This window comes from Sander lucioperca, chromosome 17 (assembly GCF_008315115.2).
Source record: "Sander lucioperca isolate FBNREF2018 chromosome 17, SLUC_FBN_1.2, whole genome shotgun sequence".
In the NCBI taxonomy this organism is placed as follows: Eukaryota; Metazoa; Chordata; class Actinopteri; order Perciformes; family Percidae; genus Sander; species Sander lucioperca.
In genome coordinates, this window is record NC_050189.1 from 24,742,985 (window position 1) to 24,765,197 (window position 22,213).

Consider the following 22,213-nt stretch of genomic DNA (forward strand, 5'->3'; position numbering starts at 1 on the left):
CTGGGCTTCAATTTTGCAAGGTTAAAATCCCTAGTTTTGTGGAGACCTTTAAATGCACAGCTACTGGTCATGTTTCAGGTTATTTGCAAATCCTTTCAATACAAGGTCTGTTGAAATATAAAAAATATATAAAAATTATGTAGTGGTGTAGTAGCTTAAAACAAGGTAAACTGCATCAGATTAACCCAAAGAACAGCCTATAAAATTAGTTTTAGGGCATGAGAACAAATATCAGGGAAATGTGGGTGTGTAGAGCTGAGACTTGAAAACAAATTATGTTAGAGAAAGTGATTTATCTGAAACTAAATATTTCAGCCCCCAATACCAAATTGAAAATACAACTTTTTGCCGAGTGAATGGTAGCAGAATTGGGTCTGTCTTGGGGTTACTCTTGGTCAATGAAACGAGTGAGAATCCAGCAGGATGACCGACGCATGCATCTCTTCTGCCTGCTTCCCTCTCAGTGTGCGTCTTTGAATTGGTGCCCTTTTGCCCCAGGACCGTCTGTTGGCCTGGCGGCTTGCTGCGTCCCACCATCATCGCTCATGCCAGCACAACTGTGCTGCAGGTGCCATTCTGCTCTCTGTGCCTGGCCGTACGTCAAAGGCTATGTGTGTATGTGTGTTGAGGCATGTGTGCGAGTGTGTTCATTTGGGGCACCCAGCGGCGCGGAGCAGCAGGTGAGTGAGGAGTGTGATTACAGAACTCAGTGGGAGGAGGCGGGTCTTTGGCAGGTCTGGCTGAAGATGGAGGAACTCGCCCGAGTGCATGCTGGGAATTTATCAGCAGTAGTGACCTGTGCCATAGTTAATGCAACCTTTGCATCAATCACACTCAAGGTGGAACAAAGACACAGATGAGAGGCATAAAGTATCCACAAACGTCTCTTAAACTTAACTTTGATATTGTCCCTCAGTTTTGCTACCTTTTCATAAGCACAACCAGGTTAGTTGGATAGGTGAGTTTTTGTTTTGTTTTTTGTTTTTTGGGGGGGGGGCACAGACATGGGAGCTTGGTAAAACACACTGCAGTTTCTTCCTCTGTTGTTGTTTTTATTCATGTGTACTGTGATTACTTACCGTCTCCCCCTCTTGACCTGCTGTTCCATTCATGGGTGGTGTCACTTCCACTTCCACGCTGGAGCTGTTTGGAAGGTTCTTATCTGTGGGAAGTTTAAAGGATGAAAATTAAAGCGAGACGCATTGAGAGAAACTAAAGCTGGCATTGCCTCATATGGGCATGAGAGTGTTAGCTGTTGTGACGTAGAGAGAGGTGGGAGACAGCACCTGTTAAATAGTTAACCCCGTTACAGTCATTCCCTGGCTGCAATGACGGTGCAGAGACTCGGAAACGCTGACCAATCAGAGCAGACTGGTCTTTTTCGGGAGGGGGGCTTGAAGAGACGGGCTCTAAAATGGAGTGTTTCAGACAGATGGCGAATACAGGTATATTCAGACAGACAGTATGTGAAAAATGATGTGTTCTTTGAACATGTAAACATGTTCTAGTAGAAACCCAAAAGGAGGATAATATGGGACCTTTAATATAGAATGTAATGATCAAAAAGTCATGTTCATTCAAGCATCTTTTGTTGTATGAACAAATGTGTGCATGTCTGAGGCTGTTACTATCATCTGTCTGCCTCATCATAGGGTGGCTGATATGACTGTTTTGTTTGAGGCCCGACTTACTTAACAGCCCTTATTAAAATACAAAGAGCCAAAAGCCATGTAATCAGATGATTAAACTATAATTGCCGTGGAAATTGCTTTAATCCAAGTGGGGTTGGGACACAATTAAAAAGATACTCAGATAGATAATGTGACTTGATGCCACTGTCGTCCAACACATGACATCAGTCCCTAGCTTTGATACAGTGATATTACAGATAAAGATGGGATATGAATCTAATCACATGCACCATACACTAAACTACACTGACGGTAAATCTTCTTTTACTACAGACACCAATTTGAGATATGTGAGGCCCGAAAAGTAAAGTATGCTGTGATGACTACCAGTCATTTATGTTGATTAAGATGGTAATATGTTAATGTGGCGCTGTTAGCATAATTTTGCCTTGTTGATAAACATCTATGCCACGCTTTGATTCTGCCACTCTGACTACATTGTGGCCATGGAAGTGCTTCCTCTGGCCTTCTGTTTATCCTTTGGTCCGATGCTCTTTGAAGTGAAAAACACAAATAACACCTGGCAGTGACTGTGATTGATTTAAATACTGCTTGAAGACAACACTTGCAATCAATTTGGCAGCTCTTGATAATGTCATGCTTGTTTAATGTCGGATGGGATGCTCATTAACTATTTCAGTGGGCAATCCTGATTAATAATATAAGGAATATTAAGCCAATGAATGCCTATTCGTGACATTTTAGCATCAGCAAAGTGATTTTGGGAATAGTCAGATACTATGTAATTAAAAGGAATAGTTTGCATTTTGGGAAATACGCTTATTCCCTTTCTTGTTGAGAGCTAGATGAGAAGATTGATTTATTTGTACAGTACATTTGAAGCTACAGCTGGCTAGCTTAGCATAGAGACTGGAATCTGTACAACAAGAAGATGTTGTTTTACGCTTCCGTTTTAACATGGACTAAACAAATAATGTATAACATGTTAATTGATGACTTTTAAAAAGGTGTTGGTAGGCAAATTGTGTTACCTTTGGACACTGTTTCCCCCTGTTTCCAGTCCTTATGCTAGGCTAAGCTAACCGGCTACTGGTGGAGGCTTCATATTTAGCGTACAGACAAGAGAGTGTACTTTCTTTACTATTCCCTTAGCATCTAAGCAATATGACAGAACTTTTTACCTGAACGGCTTGCTACCCCATTGGCCTTCTCACTGTCCTCCACTTGGCATTTCTTTTTAGCAATCTTGTCAAGGATGGATGCCTTCTCTCGAAATTTACCTGCAACAGAATCGCCACAATGGTTAAACGTAGAACACAGAGCTGCATACTGCTGCATCTTCAAAGCCTCTCGGCCTCATCCCAGTCAGACCTCCTTCGTTGTCACCTTTGACCCCAGATGGGTCACATATCAAAAGCACAGTGCATACAGGGCGGTGACTTTACAAAAAACTGCCGTTTAAACAACATCAAGAGTCAATATGACATGGCATATCATATACTGATGATCCTGCAATGTCCTGGTCCTTGGTGGAGACAAAGCCAGCAGGGAAAGAATCTCACGTGAAGATATCTGCCTTCTGGAGGTCAGATTCACTCCTGTTCATCTCAGTTCTCGTTTCAGATCAAAAACTCAAGAGATGTCAGCGGCTAGCTGGGAACTAAAAGCAACCAAAGGTTTAGCTGGGGACAGCATCACAGCATATCAGAGTTCAAGATGTTGTATTCAAATATTTAAACAGGAAGCACCTGATTTAGCGATATAGCGTTTCTTGTATTGGAGTGCCTCCGTATTTTAAGTACAGTAGCTGTGTGCAAAGCCTCAGACAAAGACAAATAATGTGGCATGCAAGAGACATCTGCTAGTTAGAGACTTTAATCAATACTTAAAAATCACTGGTGGTGATAAATACATTGCTGCTGATCACATTTATTGATTCAATAACACTGGAAAGATGATGCTGTGATGCAGTAGACTGAATTGAAACCAGTCATCAACTGAACAACATAACCTTGGGGCTTGTGTAAACTGGGTGCCCTCTTGTCATTACAATTATTGGCTCACAAAGGCAGTTCTGCCCATGTTACAATGATGAGTGATGACTGGAACTCCCCCAATGACACACGCACCAACAACAATACAGAAGAAATATTACACCAAATGCACAAAAATCATGTGGTGTAGGTCTTTATGTTCCCATGTAATACAAATTAGATGTTAATATTTGACGGCGATGTAAGGCATTCTGTCTCATCTAGCATGCTCTTTTGGTGTAAAACCTCTTAACCTCTGTGTAGTCATGTATCCATACTTAATTTCACTGACTTCCTGTGCGTATCAGTTTTTGCATACATGTCCTACATACACCCAATCAGCCCACAGTGATCAATGTGAAAGTTTTTTTTTTCTTCATTTTAAGAGGGCATGGCTGATTTGTCAGTCCTTGACACAGTGACGCGTCGATACATACTCCACCCAACCATGTCAACACTATCTGTGACCTTCAAGCAAAATCATTAACCACCCTTAGTCACCGCCGGCCTTCCTCCCGTCTCCTCTATTTCACTCTACATTTCTCCATCGCTCCTGTTTTCCTCGCTCATCTGTCTTTTTCAAATCCCATCTTTCTCTCACTTTGTCTTTTTTGTTGTTCGGCGACACACAGCCCCTCCCCTCTCATCTCTCTCTTTCAGACACACACATGCTACAAAGACATACGCATACACGTATTCTGTATATTTTCACAAGATGGTATCACACATTCCACTGCCTTCACATCACTCACCTTAGGCGGTCATGTCAGTGGGTTGTGTATGGCAGTGACAGTGCATTTGTGTGCATTTGTTTATACAAATGTGGGTGTGATCACTGTCTCTGCTTGGGAATACAAGCTGCAGGGTTGGGCTTTTTGATGAGTTTCAAAGGAAATTCTTGGATGTGGAATAAAACTGCTCCGGCACGATGTTTCAGTGCTAGTTCTGAAAATATTTGTAGAAAGATCTATGAGGCAGAGAGCAGTTACTACAGAAAGAGGGAAGTTGAGAGGGTTTAAAGTTTTGTAGGCTGGCCGACAAACTGCATAACAGATATAAAATTGTAATGCCTTCTTTTTTTTTAGACTAATCATACAGAAAAAAATTTGCCATTAAACCTACATAATATCTAAATACAGATACTGCACTCTGCTTAGATAATCTTCACAGAGTGTGAGGGTGGGGTGCAGTACCAATAAAATGTGTTTTCTCAGATTTTTTTGCGAAATAAACTTAATTTAGTAAATTAAATCAATTTTGATTATTTAATATTAATTGTACCAGTTTCTCTGATCGTCTACTATTTATATTTATATTGAAATCAGCTTAAGAATTAATTTACAATTAATACATTAAGGTACTGTAGCTTAATTGCACAGAATTTTCCAATTGCATGAATTCCACTACAGTCACATGCTAAGATCTGCTAAGAGAGTTAGCTTTAGCAGGACTTCACCACCATGCTCGGATCTAGCTATAGACTCATTAAGTTATGTGGAATAACTAAGAGTAACTAACTGAATTACCAAGATGTCAATTCATCAAAATGGAGTTCAGTTACAGACAACAGCTAGGAAACAAATCAAGTACATTTAGTTATAGATTTAGCTAAGGCTAGCCGTTTCTATCTCACACGCTACCTTTCACTTGATACAGCTTTCTAGTTGCTGCAAATTAACTCAAAGGGCAAACAAAAAAGAAATATGACAGTTCCAATTTCCATAATGATGAAGCAATTGCAGATACTTTAAGAATAACCAAGTCCAGTCCATCCATAGCCGTCGTTACACATCCGCTCATTTTCCCTGTCAGCTCTGCTTCTTACGCAACCCCTGGGTGGATGAGTCACTCCAGATTGCCAAATTCAGCAACGTAAGTCTTACATGGGTGCACCCGCTGCTGGTGCAAGTGGAAGCTCCGAGTGAGTGCTGAGCCATGGATGATGTATTTCTCAGCGATGCAGATGGGTAACGGGCCAAAGAAAAGAAAATAGAAAACCTTGTGCTTTGTGTTTTTAGGCAATGGTATGCTGTATATTTGTGTATATGGTTTTACCTGCCTGCATGTCTTAAAATCTGACCAAGAATCCAAAGAAGAAGCAGTGGTTCACTCACAGAATCAAACATTAGCAACATATGACTCATGTTTCTTTGAAATATCTTGTTAATGAATAGAATAAAAATCCATAGAAGCACTACACACAGTGACAAACAATACGTATGTACATATTCTCTGGACAGAAATGAAAGAAATAAGACAAAAATTTAAATGAGACTAAAAAGTAAATAAAAAAATGGCATGGTTACCATGATTTGCACTTAGTCAGTGAAATCTCAGAGGTTGAAAACCAAAACTGTGCAAACTGTATGTCGCAAGCAAACAAAAAAATGGGGTTGGAGGTGCTGTTCAATGACTAAGGTGGAGAAAAACCAAGAGGGATGACAGAAGCTGACTCAAAGAATCAAGTGAAAACATTCAGGCTTACCTTCCTCAGTCATTGAGTGATAATATTTTAGTTTCCCATAAGTCCCAAGCTCTACAACATCACAGCAAAAGACAAGGGTAAGGCAACGAACACAGAGAAAAGGAAAAGAGTGAACATGACAGAACAAGACAGGCCCGCTGGTTCTACATCACATACTCTACGAACACTCACACGGGCACAAGGAGTGACATACAATAAAACAAAGTCTCTCAGAATCATCACTGCATAAGTGCAAAACAAGGTGGCACGGGTTGAATTAGAAATAAAATACATTATAGTATTACAGTAACTCAGTTTGATAAATAACCTGCCAATGGCACAGGTTAGTTAGCTATCAGAGAAGAATTGCGAGAAAAGGGGAGGGGGAAGGGGCTGTCAATATACTAGCATAACAATAAGAGGTTCATACAATGATACAGTATATTAAAAAACAAACAGAACAGGGAAGTCAGAAGAGAATTTACTGGGTCAACATGCAACAAAAAGATGAGTCCTCCTCTCCTCTGCACGCAAGCTTATTCAAAGGATTGATGATTCAGCGTTTTATTTCCACAATGAAACCAGAACAATTAATTTGATTCCCTTCGTGCTACAGTAAATAGGCGGTCAGCACATCTGCATGATGAATTAGCTGGGAATTTAAACCTGCAGCAACAGCTGAACATGAAGCAGCAGAACAGAAGACACCGGACCACAAGGCTCCCCCCCTCCTGCACACCATCTTTCCAAGCTTGCAGCTTGTTTGCCTTTTTTTAACAATAAAAGCTAACAGCATGAGGATTAAGCTTTTAGTGCAGAGTTAAGTAATCAAATATTCTTCCTTAACTCTGCTGGTTACTTAATGTTTTATTTTGAACACATCTCTGTAATTTATATGTGCCAACTCTCTAACTTCTCTTCTGCTGTTCTGAACTTACTACAAAACACACACACACACACACACACACACACACACACACGCACACACGCACACACGCACACACGCACACACGCACACACACACACACACACACACACACACACACACACACACAGTGTGATAATTTATAATACAAACTTCATTTGGAGAAGTGCCTTCATATCTAACACCATATTCAAAACGTTTTAAATAGTCTCTCAAGTTCTGATATTGACCTACATGAGTTTTGTAAATGATTTTCTATGTGACTCTATGACAAAGCAAATAATCTAAAACAAATAATTCATGTCTAGACACTTCCTGGTTATTAAAAGGTTAAGTAAATTAAATATAAGCTGGGTAAACTGACTCATCGACTCTTCACAAGCACAGATTTATAGTTTCCTATATGTAGGATCACAGTACAGTAACTCTACAGTGGTGGAAGAAGTATTCAGATCCTTTACTTAAGTAAAAGTACTAATACCACACTTTAAAAATAACTTACAAGTAAAAGTCCTGCATTGAAAATGTTACTTAAGTAAAAAGTATGTAAGTATCATCAGGAAAATGTACTTAAAGTAGTAAAAGTACTCAATGCAGAAAAATCCTCACATTTTAGAAACTGGAAACGATCCAAACAGTTCTGTCAAATCAATTAAGTGTTTAATCGGCTAATCATTTCAACTGTAATTGTAGGCCTATATATTGTTGGGTAGTTTAAGTTATAATAAAACATTGTATTTTATAAACTACATGTGTTTTGTGTTCAGAAATCTTAATTTGTAAAGTAACTAGTAACTAAAGCTGTCAGGTTAATTTAGTGAAGTAAAAATTACAATATTCCCTCTGAAATGTTGTGGAGTAGGAGAAAGTGGCAAGAAAAGAAAAGACTCAAGGAAAGTACAAGTACTTCAAATTTATACTTAAGTACAGTACTTGAGTAAATGTACTCTGTTACATTCCACCACTGGTACTCTACAGTATATGCCCACACCCACAAACCCACATGCACTGACATTATTTTCCAACTCTGCCCAAAAGTGGGGGACCATTCCACTCATATGTGGGAGGATTATGGTTCAAATGTGAGACTTGGCAGCCCTGAAAACAGTCTAATGAGATGAAAACACATATTTTTGCATCCTATTGCAGAGTGTCTCATCTGCTGCACTCCAAAACAAGTGCCTCAATCCCATATGATTAGGCGATTTGAGTTTGAAGTGCACCATCGCTGTGAGGCCGGCCTCTAACTGAGGCTGCTCGGAGGGTAATTAACCAACGACGCAATCACTGGCCGCACACTTGTCTGTTTGAGGCAAATAGAGGGAGGGAGGCTTGTTGTTGTTTACCGGGGGCCCTCTTGTCCTTGCGGTGTGACCTCTAAACCTAGTGAGCTATGCTAGAAGTGTGTGTGTGTGTGTGTGTGTGTGTGTGTGTGTGTGTGTGTTTGTCCGCTCTGTCTGCTGGGGGTTGGGGTGTCAGGGAAATTCACAGTCCGTGCTTTAGCAAAAAGGCTTTTAACATTGATTCTTTTACCCACCCGGCACAGGGTGAGCTCAGAGGGTGCAGGAGGGTAGGGAGGGGTGGCATGTGTGTTTGTGTATGAGAGTGTGTTGGGAGATGATGGTTGATAGGGGCTGCTTGGCTGGTCACAGTTACACAACATACTTTAGGTATGGTTATCAATCGAATGAAGATTACGTGGGGCGAGGTTTAAAGGCCATATTTGCTAGATAAGGTGTGGTCCCTATGCACATTTAAATATATCAAAGGAATAGTTTATATATCACTCATTTGCTTTCTTGTCAAGAGTTAGATGAGAAGATCGATACCCCTCTTTAATGTCGAAGTTTTCCTTTAAAAAATAAGGACTCCTATATTATACAAAATATTTTGTAAGCCTATGTTGTAATTTGTCCTCAAGAATATGCTACAAAGCAAATTCAAATAGTAATGCTAAACATATGAAAAACAAATAGAATCATCTATTCATCAATCATCATAAATATATGAAAATATATCTCATGAATGCCTCATTACATTGCAAATACAGTGAATTATAAATTACATTTTTGTAAAACACATGACGATTTAAACACATGCCTATGTCATCTTGATGCTGGAGTTAAATGTAATAAATTGCTAAAATACTTCAGCAGAATGTCCACATTTTATGTCTGCATAAATGGAAAATATATACGGGAGGGGTGGGAGGTCAGCGACATTGAGTGCGTTATTGAACCATGTAATCGATGGGACTCTGGGTCACCAACACAGACAGTACTGCTGGCGGGGCGGGGAAGCAGTATGGGGCAAACTGGAAATGTTGGCTGGACGAATGGATTTAACTCTCACACTAAATGGCTTATGAAATAATGGAAAGTTATAGCATAGAAAACAAACTAATGACACAGGGGGCCACATCCTCATTTGTCTCACCAGTTTACCCAACAAGCATTCTGCCTGCCAGCATTGGTGAATAATGGATTACCCAGATGACCTTGTCCACTCTATCTTCAGCCTGTGAAGGACTTTCTGCTCAATAAAAAAATGCCTAACATCAACAAAGATGTCTAAGGCCATATTGGCAGTATGATCAGTCATTCCAGTCTATCTTAGTGAGATAATGATCTGCAGGAAAGCATCTGATGAGATCGCTTGTCTGTAATAGCACTGTACTGCACTGCATCACCACAGAGAAGGGATATAATGTAAACACGGGAAGATTGTCACATATTTGAAATAAACAACAAGGCCGATTATTTATTCTATCTTAGTTCTGGTAGATTATTGTTAAAAATGTATGCATTTCATACATTTACCACTAGTGTATGGTCTGTGGTCATATGCAAGCACCCATCTTCTTCCATCCTGAGGTCGACCTCAGCTATGGATATGCCGGAGTCACCACCAGAGTTCACATCTCCGGGTGATAAATCTTATTGAGGGCCTTAAGCCAAAAGGCATGCACGTAGCCTGAATTCTGAGTGCTGTTTTGGGAGGCTTGTTTCGACTGAGGACTCAGACAGTAGAGTGAGAGCCACTCAGCCCTTCTCCCTCCCCATCTCTCCTTGTAGTTCAATATTTGATGCCACTCCTAAGTGATATTGTTTGTAGCTCCACACTGATGGAAAAAGATGTGGGCACTTGTGCCGGGAACTAACTGTACTAGACTATTACAATGTTCTCTCCATTGAAAAGCATGCAGGATTAAGTCTATTATTAAACTGAAGGATGTTTGTGATAACAAGAACATGAAATCTGTTGTTCCTGGACAAAATGTGGATGCTAAATAATCTGCTGTATCTCTCAAGGAGAATGTGAATACTTAGATCGATAACAGTTTGGTGGGAACAGCTAATTGTAAATTAGTGAAAAAATGTCCTAGCTCACTGCAATTAATTGCTCTGCCGGGCTCTTATTGACTCTGAATCCTGACGAAGGGCATGTGAGGTGGACTGAGAAAACAGCTGACAACTTTTCTACATCTGCCCAATACACAAATCTGTGAACTAAGCACAACGTTGTCAAGTTGAGAGCTCTAGGACGTGAAAGTCCATCTTTGTCCTACACCACTGGCATGTTTAGCTAAATGTCTGCAGGGTAAAAGGTCTTCACAAACCAGGAGTTGGGGAACAACATGGACAGGAAAAAACTAAATCACTCCATTTGGGCCTCTGCCTGTCTCACAGAAAGCTAGAACTAAAAGGAGTTCATAAGAGGAGAGAGAGGATAAGGGACAATGGGGAAAACAATGCAAAAATGGTCACAGAGGGTTTCCAGAGAAAATACATCCACAGAAGAGAATGAAATATTTGAAGCAGAGTCTGCAGGGATGGACAGTACATAATTGACATACAGCACAGCGGCGCTGGGGAAATGTGTACATAGGGGACACGTCGGGCAAGAGAGTTGCTTCCAGGCTGTTGGAATGAGAACAAACATATTTTTTTGGGAAGGGGATACAGAAATTAGAGTAGTAACTCACCAGAGTCAGCAAATTCTGAGGGGACAGTAAAAGAAAGAGAAATAGGAAGACAGAAACAGAGAAAAGATAAATCCAGGTGAAAGCGCACATTAAATCATTGATAGGTATTATTCCAAGTCAATAGTCCATTATATAATGCTAGTAAAAAAATGATTTGAGGTTAAAATAATTAGATAGTTTGGGAAATGTGTTTTTTTTTGCTTTCTAGCTGAAAGATAGATGAGAAGATTGATACCACTCTCTAAATAGAGAGTAGTATCAATCTTCTTATCTAACCCTCAGGAAGTAAGCGAATAAGCGTATTTCCTAAAATGTCTATTTCTTTAAGGGAGACACACACATGCATGCCCACACACATACTCAAAAACACCCACAAACATTAACCATGTTTTTCCTGCATTACGTATTTAGTATTATATTGCCTTAACCGGAATCTGGCTGTGTTTGCAGAAATTAAACCTCTATCACTGCCAGCTGTGAGGTGAAAAGACAATGTACTGTAGTAGGATAATGTTATTATTTAAATTTGCTTGGATGAAGGGAGTAATAAAGGAGCAAAGAGTGTTTAGGCCAGGTAAAATACTATAAAACACAAACACACACACACACACACACACACACACACACACACACACACACACACCTCTAAGTACCCCACTCTCAAAGTCTAACAAGTGACACGTAACCAGTTCCCAGCAATAGCAAAACCACCTCAGACTTCCCTTCAGCTCGGAAGCGCAGATGACTTTATTTTAAGAAATGTCTATAAAAAATGTATGGATGGAGTCCTGCCAGCTCCCCCTTGGCCCGCTGAGCTACACTTAAAGCCTAAGACCACGCAAGGACAAGCAGCACAGCCTCTGTCTTTGATGCGTGCACCTGCAGTCTCTCTCCACACTGCTAGCTCACCAACAAAATGCTTCTTTGCAGTAATGAGATCAGTAAATGTGCATAGAACATAGTCACTTATCTCTGAATGGGGCCCCTTTATTGGGGCCTAATAGTAATGAATCAATAAAAGTATTTAAAAGGAAGGAGGCATGTGATGGGTGTGTGCATGGGTTCTAAAATGTACTCTAGACCAATGCCGTCGTTATACGTTCGCCAGTTGTGTGAAAACTTCCAACATGCTACATGGAAATTTCTAAATAATAAGCCAAAAGTGTTGCTTTTGTTCTCTCTGGTAATAATCCTTGTGTCATATCACACTGTGGTTGTTGCCTCAGTGCATTAATTTCCAGTCCGTCATTTGCCAAAAGACTCATCAGTCAAATCTTGTATAACATCCTCGCATTTCTGCTGAATTCATACTGAAGTAGAGTTTCACTGCAGATCATTTTCAATCCACTATTAGGAAACAACATATTCATTAAAACGTAGTAAAATAATTTTGACATTACTTTTTTAAATGCTCGATAGTGATTTAGACCCAAACACAAACAAAAACTTTTGCACGTACAACCCAGTCTATTAATCTTCATGCTGTTAAACAAGCAGTCAATATTTCAGTCTACTATCATCAGTGCATGGAAGATGCACCTTAAAAGACCATAGACAAATGGCTCTACAAGGAGTGGCAGGGTGGAGTATGTATAACAGTCTCTTGTACATATACGACTGACCATACAGACTTCCATTGGCCATACAGACTTCCATTCCCTCAGCAGGCTGTGATTTACATTTTAATCACTGAGATGGAAAGATCAATTCACTCAGGAAGCATGGAAATCAGTGTACAACAACGAGTTGATGCAAGGTACTTGGCACTTTAAGGCCCAACTCGACGCAGCGTATTAATCTCTCCTGAGCTGACTCATTCTAGGGTTGGCTTTTGAGGAATGTAAAGTCATTTTCGGACAAAGCTGAAATGCCTCCTCACTACAGAGCAGACATCTGCTAATGAGATCGCATCCATCCAGAGGGAAAATATTTAGTCTGATCATTGTTTTATGCTTATAAATGGCTATTTGGCCTCGGCCTATGTGTTTTTTCTTTCTGTAGACACTGATGCTTTTAATGAGACAACATACACTGTAAATACATTTCTATGAAAACTAAAAGGGAAAAGGGGAATAAAAACCACATCATACAGCAACAGGAATTGGCATTTAACATTAATATTCATTTTTTTCACATGAGATACTGCTTCCAATTAAAAGACCTTTCAGTGAGGCCACTCAAATGACAAATTCTTCAAACCGCTGTTGCCTGTTTGCTCCCCGTTAATGGGAATTTTTCTTTCCCTTCGTCTTTTCGTGGTGGTTTGAGAATGGGATGACACCGCACTGCCTCCGGCGTATTAACATATTCATCCCCTGCGCAGAGCACTGACACTGCCGTTTTACATTTCCTTTAGCTAAACTAATAGGCCTTGATCTTGGATTAAAGGAAAATTATCTTCCACCTCAGCTGTGCTCTGACACAGCACCAAGCTCGCCTAGTCTATTTTTTTTAAAAGGGGATCAATTCAGTCCAGGTATATACTGTAGGGGCTAGAAGTATATTCTAAATGGTAATAATGGAGAAATTGGATTTGAAAGGGTACATAACATGGGGTACTTGTGTATGGATGAAAGCCAATACTTTTTATTTGGACTGTGGACTGAATTAAAAACGTTGCCAAAAAACCATATGGATGCATATCGTTGCTGTTATTTGTAGCCAAGAATGTGAGCTCAAGTATGAACATATATATTATATCAACATCTTTTATGTGCTCATATATTAACATCTTGTATGTGCTCATAACATTAAGGTCTTGAATTTTCATCTGAAAACAGGATTTAGGTCATTTTGAGAGAAAAAGACAAGAATGATGACAAGTACAAGGCAAGATCAACCTGAAAGTAGACAATTACAGACAGTAAAAAGAACATCTGTGCTTTATATCCTGCACGTTAGAGACTTACAGATGGGAAACCCATTACTGAAGAGTTGTGTTTTCTATGTGCATTTTGTCTGATCTTCTTACCTTCACTTAAAGGGTCCAGCGTGTGAATCATCAGCTGGAAAATGCTGTTCCTCATCAAGCTGTTGTGCAGGGAGGCGGAACTACCCCCCCTCTGAAGCCGGGGCCTGGCCTGTGAGAGGAGAAAAAAGCTGTCAATCAAATATATTTCTGTCTGTGATGGGGCCTTTTCTACCTAGGACACGTTTCCTACTATCAAAAAAATATAACTTTGGTCCAGCTACTAGTTCTTAATTCTGTCATAAAGCACATATGCTGATATTAACACCAGTCTATCAATTGTAAGCACTTTACTGGAGCCATTTCTAATCCAAGCTGTTTGGAAAATGATTCCCTAATCCTCTTTTGCATAAAACTCCTAAGCGGAACCTGCAAACCAGTAAAACTATAATAAAGTGCCTCAGCGTCTTAATAATATGAGCCCTGTGGGTTGAGATGGGCATTCACAGGTTATAATATGAGCTCTTTCTCCCAAAACAACCCTCGCCAAGGTCACTCCAGCAGTTGAAGCTGAACTTGGGAACTGTGGGAAATTAGGCACCGTTGCATGCGGCAGCTGTTTGGAATGTGCCCACCCACCGTCTGCCCACAGATGCCGTGTAAGAACAGGAGGTGTCAGGTGCTAATTCACAGGCCCATATGAGTGCGAGCACGAGGCAAGTGAGACACGTAGGCTGGCAGGGCTTGTTTAAGATGTGGCTTCACGGTGTGACCCTGAAGATTCTCCTTCTGCTACTCCGTTAGATCTGCTTCCATTGCAACCCGGATGACAACATAACACTCTGGTGTGCTTTTGTGAAGTATCAAAGCATTAAAAGACTCTTAGATTGTTCGAAACACATGCTCATGCCTCAGTCTTCTTTTGCATTCTGCATACAAAATTTAACCGTTGAAAAGAGGCTTCCGAAAAACAGAGCTACTCTCCGCACACGGGGAGGCTGAAGATAACAGTGTACATGTCTTGTTCACAGTATGGTGGAAGAAACACAAGTTACGCTACTACATCTACACAGAAACAGGGACAAACACAGAAGCAGACCGGGAAGAGAGTCAATCAGTCAGGACCTACCGACAGCTTGCCGTCATCCTCCGGCGCCCCAGGACTTTCCTTCTCATCCAACACAGAGAGAAGAGGAAGTAAAAAGGGGGGGAGAGGGAGAGAAAAAGAAAACAGGACATAGATGTGAAGCATGCCGCACACAACCACACAGACAAGACAACAAAGCGATAGAGAGACATTATGGCACAGTTAAAGTGATGGTGATGACTGACAGTGGTGACTTGAGGGACAGATTCCTCCCCACTACTGTCCCTGCTCACTGTCGCAAGCTGAGCATGATTAGTTTGTCTACTTGAATTTCCTCGAAATTCATTCATTCACACTCACTGTAAAACGTAGAGTGAAGTAATGGTATAAGGGCAAGAAAGTTATCCCTCTATCTATTTTATGGTAAATATGAAGCTACAGCCAGCAGCCGCTTAGCTTAGCACAAAGACTGGAAACTAGAAGAAACCACCCTGTGTTGTGAAATGTTTGTTTAAAGCCATTGAATAAGCAATTCATGCTGTTTAGTTTAAAACAGTCTAAAGGAAATGTTAAATGATAGTGTGGTTAAAACTCACCATTTACATTATTTACAGTACTTGATTTACAGCTAATATGTGAATAGGTGCACAACCTTATTTGTTTAACAGTAATTCAGTTTTACTACAAACGTCACAAAAGGTGCTTTTATTTTGAAGTAGCCTACACGGAAGTTGTCTGTTGTGTACTCTTGCTAGCTTGTGTGATGAGATGAACGTGAGACGCTAGATGCAAACATGTCCGTCATGCTTAAAGCTTTAGTGCGTAACTTTTTTATATTAATGTACGTCCGTTACTTTCAAGCCATTGCCAAATGAGCTGATACAAAGCTAATTAAGACTATCAGCTCCACACAACTCTCTCTGTATTTCTCAGTATGGCTATGTTCAGAAACTGGTTTCGTCCGGCGACTTTCACACGCAGAAACTCGAGTAAAGATAACTACCTCTTCTGAAGAGTCCATCATGTTTTTTAATCCTCTGTGTCCTCCTTGGCTACTAGCAACTGCGTGGAGGAGGGGTTGAGGCGGTGCGCAATCACCGAAGGCTTGTATCATGTGGATGCGCCGACAGTTTTGTTATCATTACTTAGAATTCCTTATGGGGGAGACAGAAACTACGCACTATAGCTTTAAGTTTGTTCACTTCTTTGTTTGTAAAACTGCAGTATATTGAACAGTCAAATGTTCACAGTAGAAGACAAGTGTTTTTGGTCTTCGTTCAAAGCCGCGCCACTACACCCTGGCTTAGTTCAAAGGCCCCAAAATCCACTTACAAGCACATCTAAAGCTCACTAATCAACATGTTTTAATAGAAAAACCTATTCCATTAAATAAACAAAGCCTAGTCTTGACCCGAGTGCTCTAAGCGCTCTAAAACTTTGTCCTGCGGTTCAGTGCTGCCAGTTTTAATGTGATAACTTTGCCTTTGAGAGTGGGCATGTGCCAGATCGTACCAAAGTGACTCCACTCTTTTAACAATCACTCAATTCTCTGCCAACATTCTCGGTGGGCCTGTTTGGCATGTGGAGCACTGTAAAATCTATTTTTTGAAACAAAAGCCTTTCATCAACTGCCTGTCTGAACTGCGCTCACTTCATCTCCAATAATGTGTGTGTGTGTGTGTGTGTGTGTGTGTGTGTGTGTGTGTGTTAAGGAATCTGTTTCTAGGAACAACACAAAGCTTTTGTTTAGTTTTTGTTCACATCTTTGCATATCAAGGCTTTGTTTCACAGCCTACACAGTTTTCAGACAGAAATGTTGAAATGTGAAATGTGGAGGCATTGGTGTGTGTTGATAAAGTGCACGATGAAATGCAGAACATTATCCAGTTTGATCTTGTAAGTGTTCAGAGCAAACTTTATACACATACAAGTTTTAAGACAGGGCCTTTTATGCATGCCAACGCAGTGATTCATGTGCATGCTAAATGACGCTGCATTGAATTTCAAATCTCTTGATAAGCAAAAAGAAGTGTGGTGTCACCTTCAGTCCATGAGGTGAAAGCTTAGATGGATGTTAGCATTCGTCCCAACAGAATTCTGGATTTTAAAAAAGAATATTCAATTGTTTATCTTTTGTTGATTATAGCAACATTGTAAACCTACTAAATTAAACTGAAATAACGTTTAATGGGAGCTGGTTTCATTTAGAGAAAAATCCACCACTGCAGTCCTTGTGAATGTCAGTACCCACTGTGTCCCACTGTTTCTGTTTAACAGCCAATAATTTACCATACATTAGGTTTGCCTCTGTAAAGCTACAGAATATTTACAGAAATTAGGGAGCTGAAATTAAACATTTGCAGAAGCTGAGCTAATCCTGAGATTTTCCACAGAGCTATTCAACTATAAACTCATTCTCCCCCCCCCCCCCCATTTCATATCTTTAGGGTAATTCTCTCCACACTTGAGATATAATTTTTCTATTTAACTCCCTATCACCCTCCTCAAAGGCAAAGTCAGAAGGGTTAGGAGAGAACAGGTGAATGTGCCAGATAGAGATTATGCCGTGGGTCGCTCATTAAGCCAGCGTTAAATATTATGACTAATAATCACATAGGGAGATTAGTATGTTCTCTGGAGTTTGTGTGTTCTCTAATACCGGCAGCTCTGGCTTCCAGTTCTTATGTAATGTCACATCAGGATCATTCTTGGAAGCGGATCAGCTGAGGGAGATAAATGTCCCTCTGCAGCCGCATGCATGTAACGCCATGTTACGGAGATTTATCGATGGAGAGTGTGACATCATGCAAAAATACTTCCGCTTTCACCGCTCAAATTGCCCACAGTTTAAAAGGGGGGTGGGGGGGGAGGTGCGCTTTCGGAGGAATCTAAGCACTTTGGTGTCCTGACTTTCAAACATCAGTGGTAGATTATAGGTCTGTACAAAAGGGATCTATTTCTGGATGAATTTGATTTGCATTTCCTTTATGCTTCGACATCCAAGCCAAATTACACAGGAGAGGAATAGCTTTTTTCCACACTTTCTAGTTTGCAAATGGTGGAGTTTGATTAACTAAATACAATACAGCACTTTAGCTACAAAGACTGGCTGAGTGCATGATCCATGTGGAAATCAACACAAACTTTAGAATAAAGGAATGCTTAGAAAATTTGGGAAATGCGCTTATTCACTTTTATGTTGAGAGTTACATGAAGAAATTGATAACACTCTCACATCTGTATGCTAAATATTAAGATACTTCAACTATTATAGCAAACAGGCCCTTTACAATGTATTTTAATGGTTGTCACAAGGTAATTCAAAGAAGAATAATGTGCACAAGCCATGCATTAAGCCAGACAGGCATGTTGAGACAAAAGTTACATTTAGAGTAAATCTGTACATTTCTTGGATCATAAATTCTTACGTATTGAAATGTGTATATGCTATAAATAAAGCATGTGTGAGCGTGTGTATCTAAAGATATGTGAAAAACAGACTGCCTGACTTGTTAAGCAAACTTGCAAAGTGAAATCTTGCACAGCTTCAGGCATTTGCCTGCACGTGCTTACAGTAGGCCGCCTGTCTGTCAGAACATGACAGAACACCCTTCGAGATTTGCCCATCTAGATTTATCGTGTTAGAGCTAAACTGTTGAGCAGCACGACTGAGCATCTCTCTCTCTCTTTCTCTTTCCCCCTCTTTCCCGTTTTGCCTGGAGATGATAATGATGATCTTCAAGGAAAGGAGGGAAAAGATGCACAACAAGTCAAGAAGCCATCCACTTGCTAATTAGTAACCCCTTCATTTTTCTAACAAGCAGAACTAATTACAGAAGCTGCCACGACTCTGATTTCCCACAAGGCAATGCTCACCAGGACTAAGCCAAAATTGCTTCCTCTTACTCCCCCCTCCCATGAACCAATCAGACTCAGGCTTTTGGGAGACAAATAAAAACTGCAGTGTCATTATTGCAAGTAAATGTAATCCCCAAAAGCTGGGATTGATCAGGAACAAGTCATTTTTGTAATTTCCCTATCAGTACTCCATGTGCTTATAGTGTATTGTAAAGTCTTTTCTTGTTTTCTTGTGTTACTCAATCTTTAATAATAATGTCCCAAAGGTGATTCATTCACTTATTCGCCAAATTTAATTTAGATTGTACATGTGCAATGTAATGTTTCAGCTAAGTAAATACAAGAGGTAGAATAATGACCTCCTGCAAACCTGATCAAATCTATCGTTCCTGTCAGATCAGAGCTGGTTTCGATCTGCAGATGCAGTCAACAATAAAAGGCTGAACAGGTTTTTTTTGGTTTTTGAGAATGTAGCAAACAATGAACTTAAGTTTCTTCCAGGAGTCTACATTTATATTCTGTAGTGTGCCCACTGGGCTCCTGCCGCAGCACTCTCTGCCCCAGATTTTAATATAGCTGGTCTCTCCTGTTTATCTGCATGACCTGAGAGTTTTTGATGAAGTTATCTTTTGTTTGGGCTTCAGCTATATCAGTACTGGCTTGTCAGCTCCTGATGCTGACAGACATTTTATACAGAGAAGTGGTTCCCAACAGGGGCATCCAGACCTAACTCAATCGTTGACAGTGGTCGAAATCTAGTTGCCTGAGGCAACTGGGCAGTCCTTTTTTCCAGGTACTGGTTATATATGTCTACACTGTAGCATCCAAAGTACTTTCCAGTTTTCTCAGTATTGCTGTACCATTCTTGATTATTCTGCCTTCCACTGATGATGTATTCCTATGTACATCAATGAATAATGAGTTTGATTTTCTCCTCTGCCTCTCTTAGTGTCCCTCTAGAGAGCATGATTTCCCAGTATTTATGCACTATGCACAAATGACGTTATGGATAACTTCACATTTTATAACGTGCTCTGAAAGTCCAGCTATATATACACACACACAGAGTCAGCGATACTAGTGGCAGTAGCTTGATGGGACAACAAAAACGGAGCCACCAGAAGCTGATAGGTCGAGGCATCTGTGCTCCAGCTGCCCACCAATGTAAACTAAAACCAAGATGCAGTATTATGCTGTATTAAGTTCGCCTGGACTCTGAGATCATTGCCAATGTTATTAGTGAACAGGAACTCACCGGTAACATGATAAGGAGCTCAAGGTAATAGCTAAGTAAACATGCTTGCTCTGCAACCTGGGCTAATTTTGACACTTCCCAAACCTAATATGCAATGCATTCTAATACGCATACTGTAGGTGCTGTGGGACAGGATCTTTGAACAGCTGGTTTCTCTGTCAATACAAATGAAACCAGGAAGCTTGTGCTTTTAATGGACGGAATGGTCTGGATTTGCATACAATTTAGACAAAGTTGTGTTCTCAAACCAGTAGAAGTGCTTACTTGGCAGATGTATTTGTATCCAGCTAATTGATTTTTATTTGATCTTATTTTAAGGTATAAGGCTGGTCAACAAATCCCAGTAAAAGAACACAACATCACTCAATACTTTCCAATTTCCCCAGCGGGAAGCCGATTCTTTTCCTATGTAAATCTTTGAGAATGGCTTACATAGCTTCACTTTTTAAATGAGCTTAGTAATTTCCTAAAACAGCTGGGCACTGTAGTTTTTTCCAGACTTAAACAAGAGTAAATAGTGCATTTGTTGGGGACTATTTTCAGCTGTGGATTAATATACATTTGGTGCTCCAGTGAAATTTTCCGAAAGCAAGACGGTGTTTGACGAGTGTGACTCGATGTATTTTAAAAAAAAAAATGTTTTAGCCAAAAATTGAGTTCTACAGCACAGATAAATAAGAAATAGGCTTTATAATATGATTCATTTTTTGGTTTTGGTCTTTTCGTTAAGAAAAATATAGAATATCATCAGATTTATTTTTTTATTTAGTTTTGCAATTAAATCCAACCTGAATATTAATTAGCAAAGCTCCCATCATCAACAGATTCTGTTTTGTAATTGTGTCCCATGTAGGCTGCAACTATAACTTTATGGAAAATCATTCACATAATCCTGACCACTGACTTCCTTTGTTGTTCTATTGTATTGTCAGCGGGTTAGCACACACAGACCCTTATCTTAGAGAGGAGGTGGACATAATGTATGGAGAGGAAGCTTCGGGTCAGCCAGTCACATTTACAGATGGGGTAATATGCTGATAGAGCCTTTCAGGTCACCTTGGTGGGCTTAAGTGGGGGTGGGGTTGAGGATCAGACTCATGCATCATTCATCCATCAGTGATGACAAGTGGTAACCCTCATATCTTGCTCCCCAGAAGCTGCATGTGGCTGTCCACTGCTCCTAATGCTTAGGATGGGTTAAATGCAGGGATTGAATTTTACTACATTGTACTGTACGATTGCATGTGACGAATAATAAAGTTTCTTCTTTTTTTCTTAGACAAGAACAGAGGAGGAGAGGCTTTCAGCAGATTCCCTGAGCCCCAGAGTATTTTCTAATTAGCTCATTAGAGACTCTCTGATTACAATCACTTCCATTTTAAGAGTTTACTCTCTTAAAATTTGGTTTAAAACTCTCTGTGGTTACCTGGTAATGTCAGGTCTGTCTGCAACTGTGAGAGCTATACACCAGCACTCGTCCTGGATTTCACAAATTACGGGTATTACATGAACCACAACTCTCAGAGCTGATGTAATGTTCGGCTGGTGCAGCTTAGCAAGGCTGATGCTGAGGGTCAAATGTAAGGCCCGCCAGTCCTCAGCCATCTCCAACCATATGCACAGTTTCCGTCTCGCTGGGTTGTGTGTGTCATTTCATACAACAACGAGATAGGGATCTTGGTGTCCTTCACATGATGCTTTTACAGTGCAGTTACATTAGCTAATTCCACCCTGCTTTCAAAAATAGCCCTTGATCGATAAGGCTTTCAGTTTCTTGCAAGCCTCAACATTTCACCTTCAGGCTCTCCCTTGGAAAAAAAGGGAAAAAAATAATCTCTCATTCAAGTTCTCTAGAATTTCTTTGTATCACGGACTGACATACCAAACCAATATGTATGCCTTGACCTTCATGACTTGAGCTACTGACTTTAAATAGACCTGGCTAACATATGTGTGGAAATCACATCATCATTCATTCCAAAGATTATTGCCAAATAAAATGTATACTTAGAGCCTTAAAACCACATCAGCTCATATCACATCTGG

General features: G+C 40.2%; 1 protein-coding gene across 16 annotated transcripts in view; it reads right to left on the minus strand.

The window, feature by feature from the left end:
• Positions 1-22,213, minus strand: part of LOC116039878 (sodium/potassium/calcium exchanger 2) — a 45,978-nt gene that overhangs the window by 10,412 nt on the left and 13,353 nt on the right. For 2 of the 16 annotated variants that reach the window (XM_035993603.1, XM_035993602.1), the window contains exons 3-9: positions 15,097-15,144; positions 14,031-14,139; positions 11,060-11,074; positions 6,171-6,221; positions 2,834-2,932; positions 1,287-1,409; positions 1,080-1,162 (exon numbers count right to left, since the gene is read on the minus strand). In XM_035993603.1, coding sequence (XP_035849496.1) covers positions 1,080-1,162; positions 1,287-1,409; positions 2,834-2,932; positions 6,171-6,221; positions 11,060-11,074; positions 14,031-14,139; positions 15,097-15,144 — 528 coding nt within the window. The remainder of the gene's footprint in view (positions 1-1,079; positions 1,163-1,286; positions 1,410-2,833; positions 2,933-6,170; positions 6,222-11,059; positions 11,075-14,030; positions 14,140-15,096; positions 15,145-22,213) is intronic. The other 14 variants (XM_035993604.1, XM_035993605.1, XM_035993607.1 and 11 more) reach the window with 14 other exon arrangements.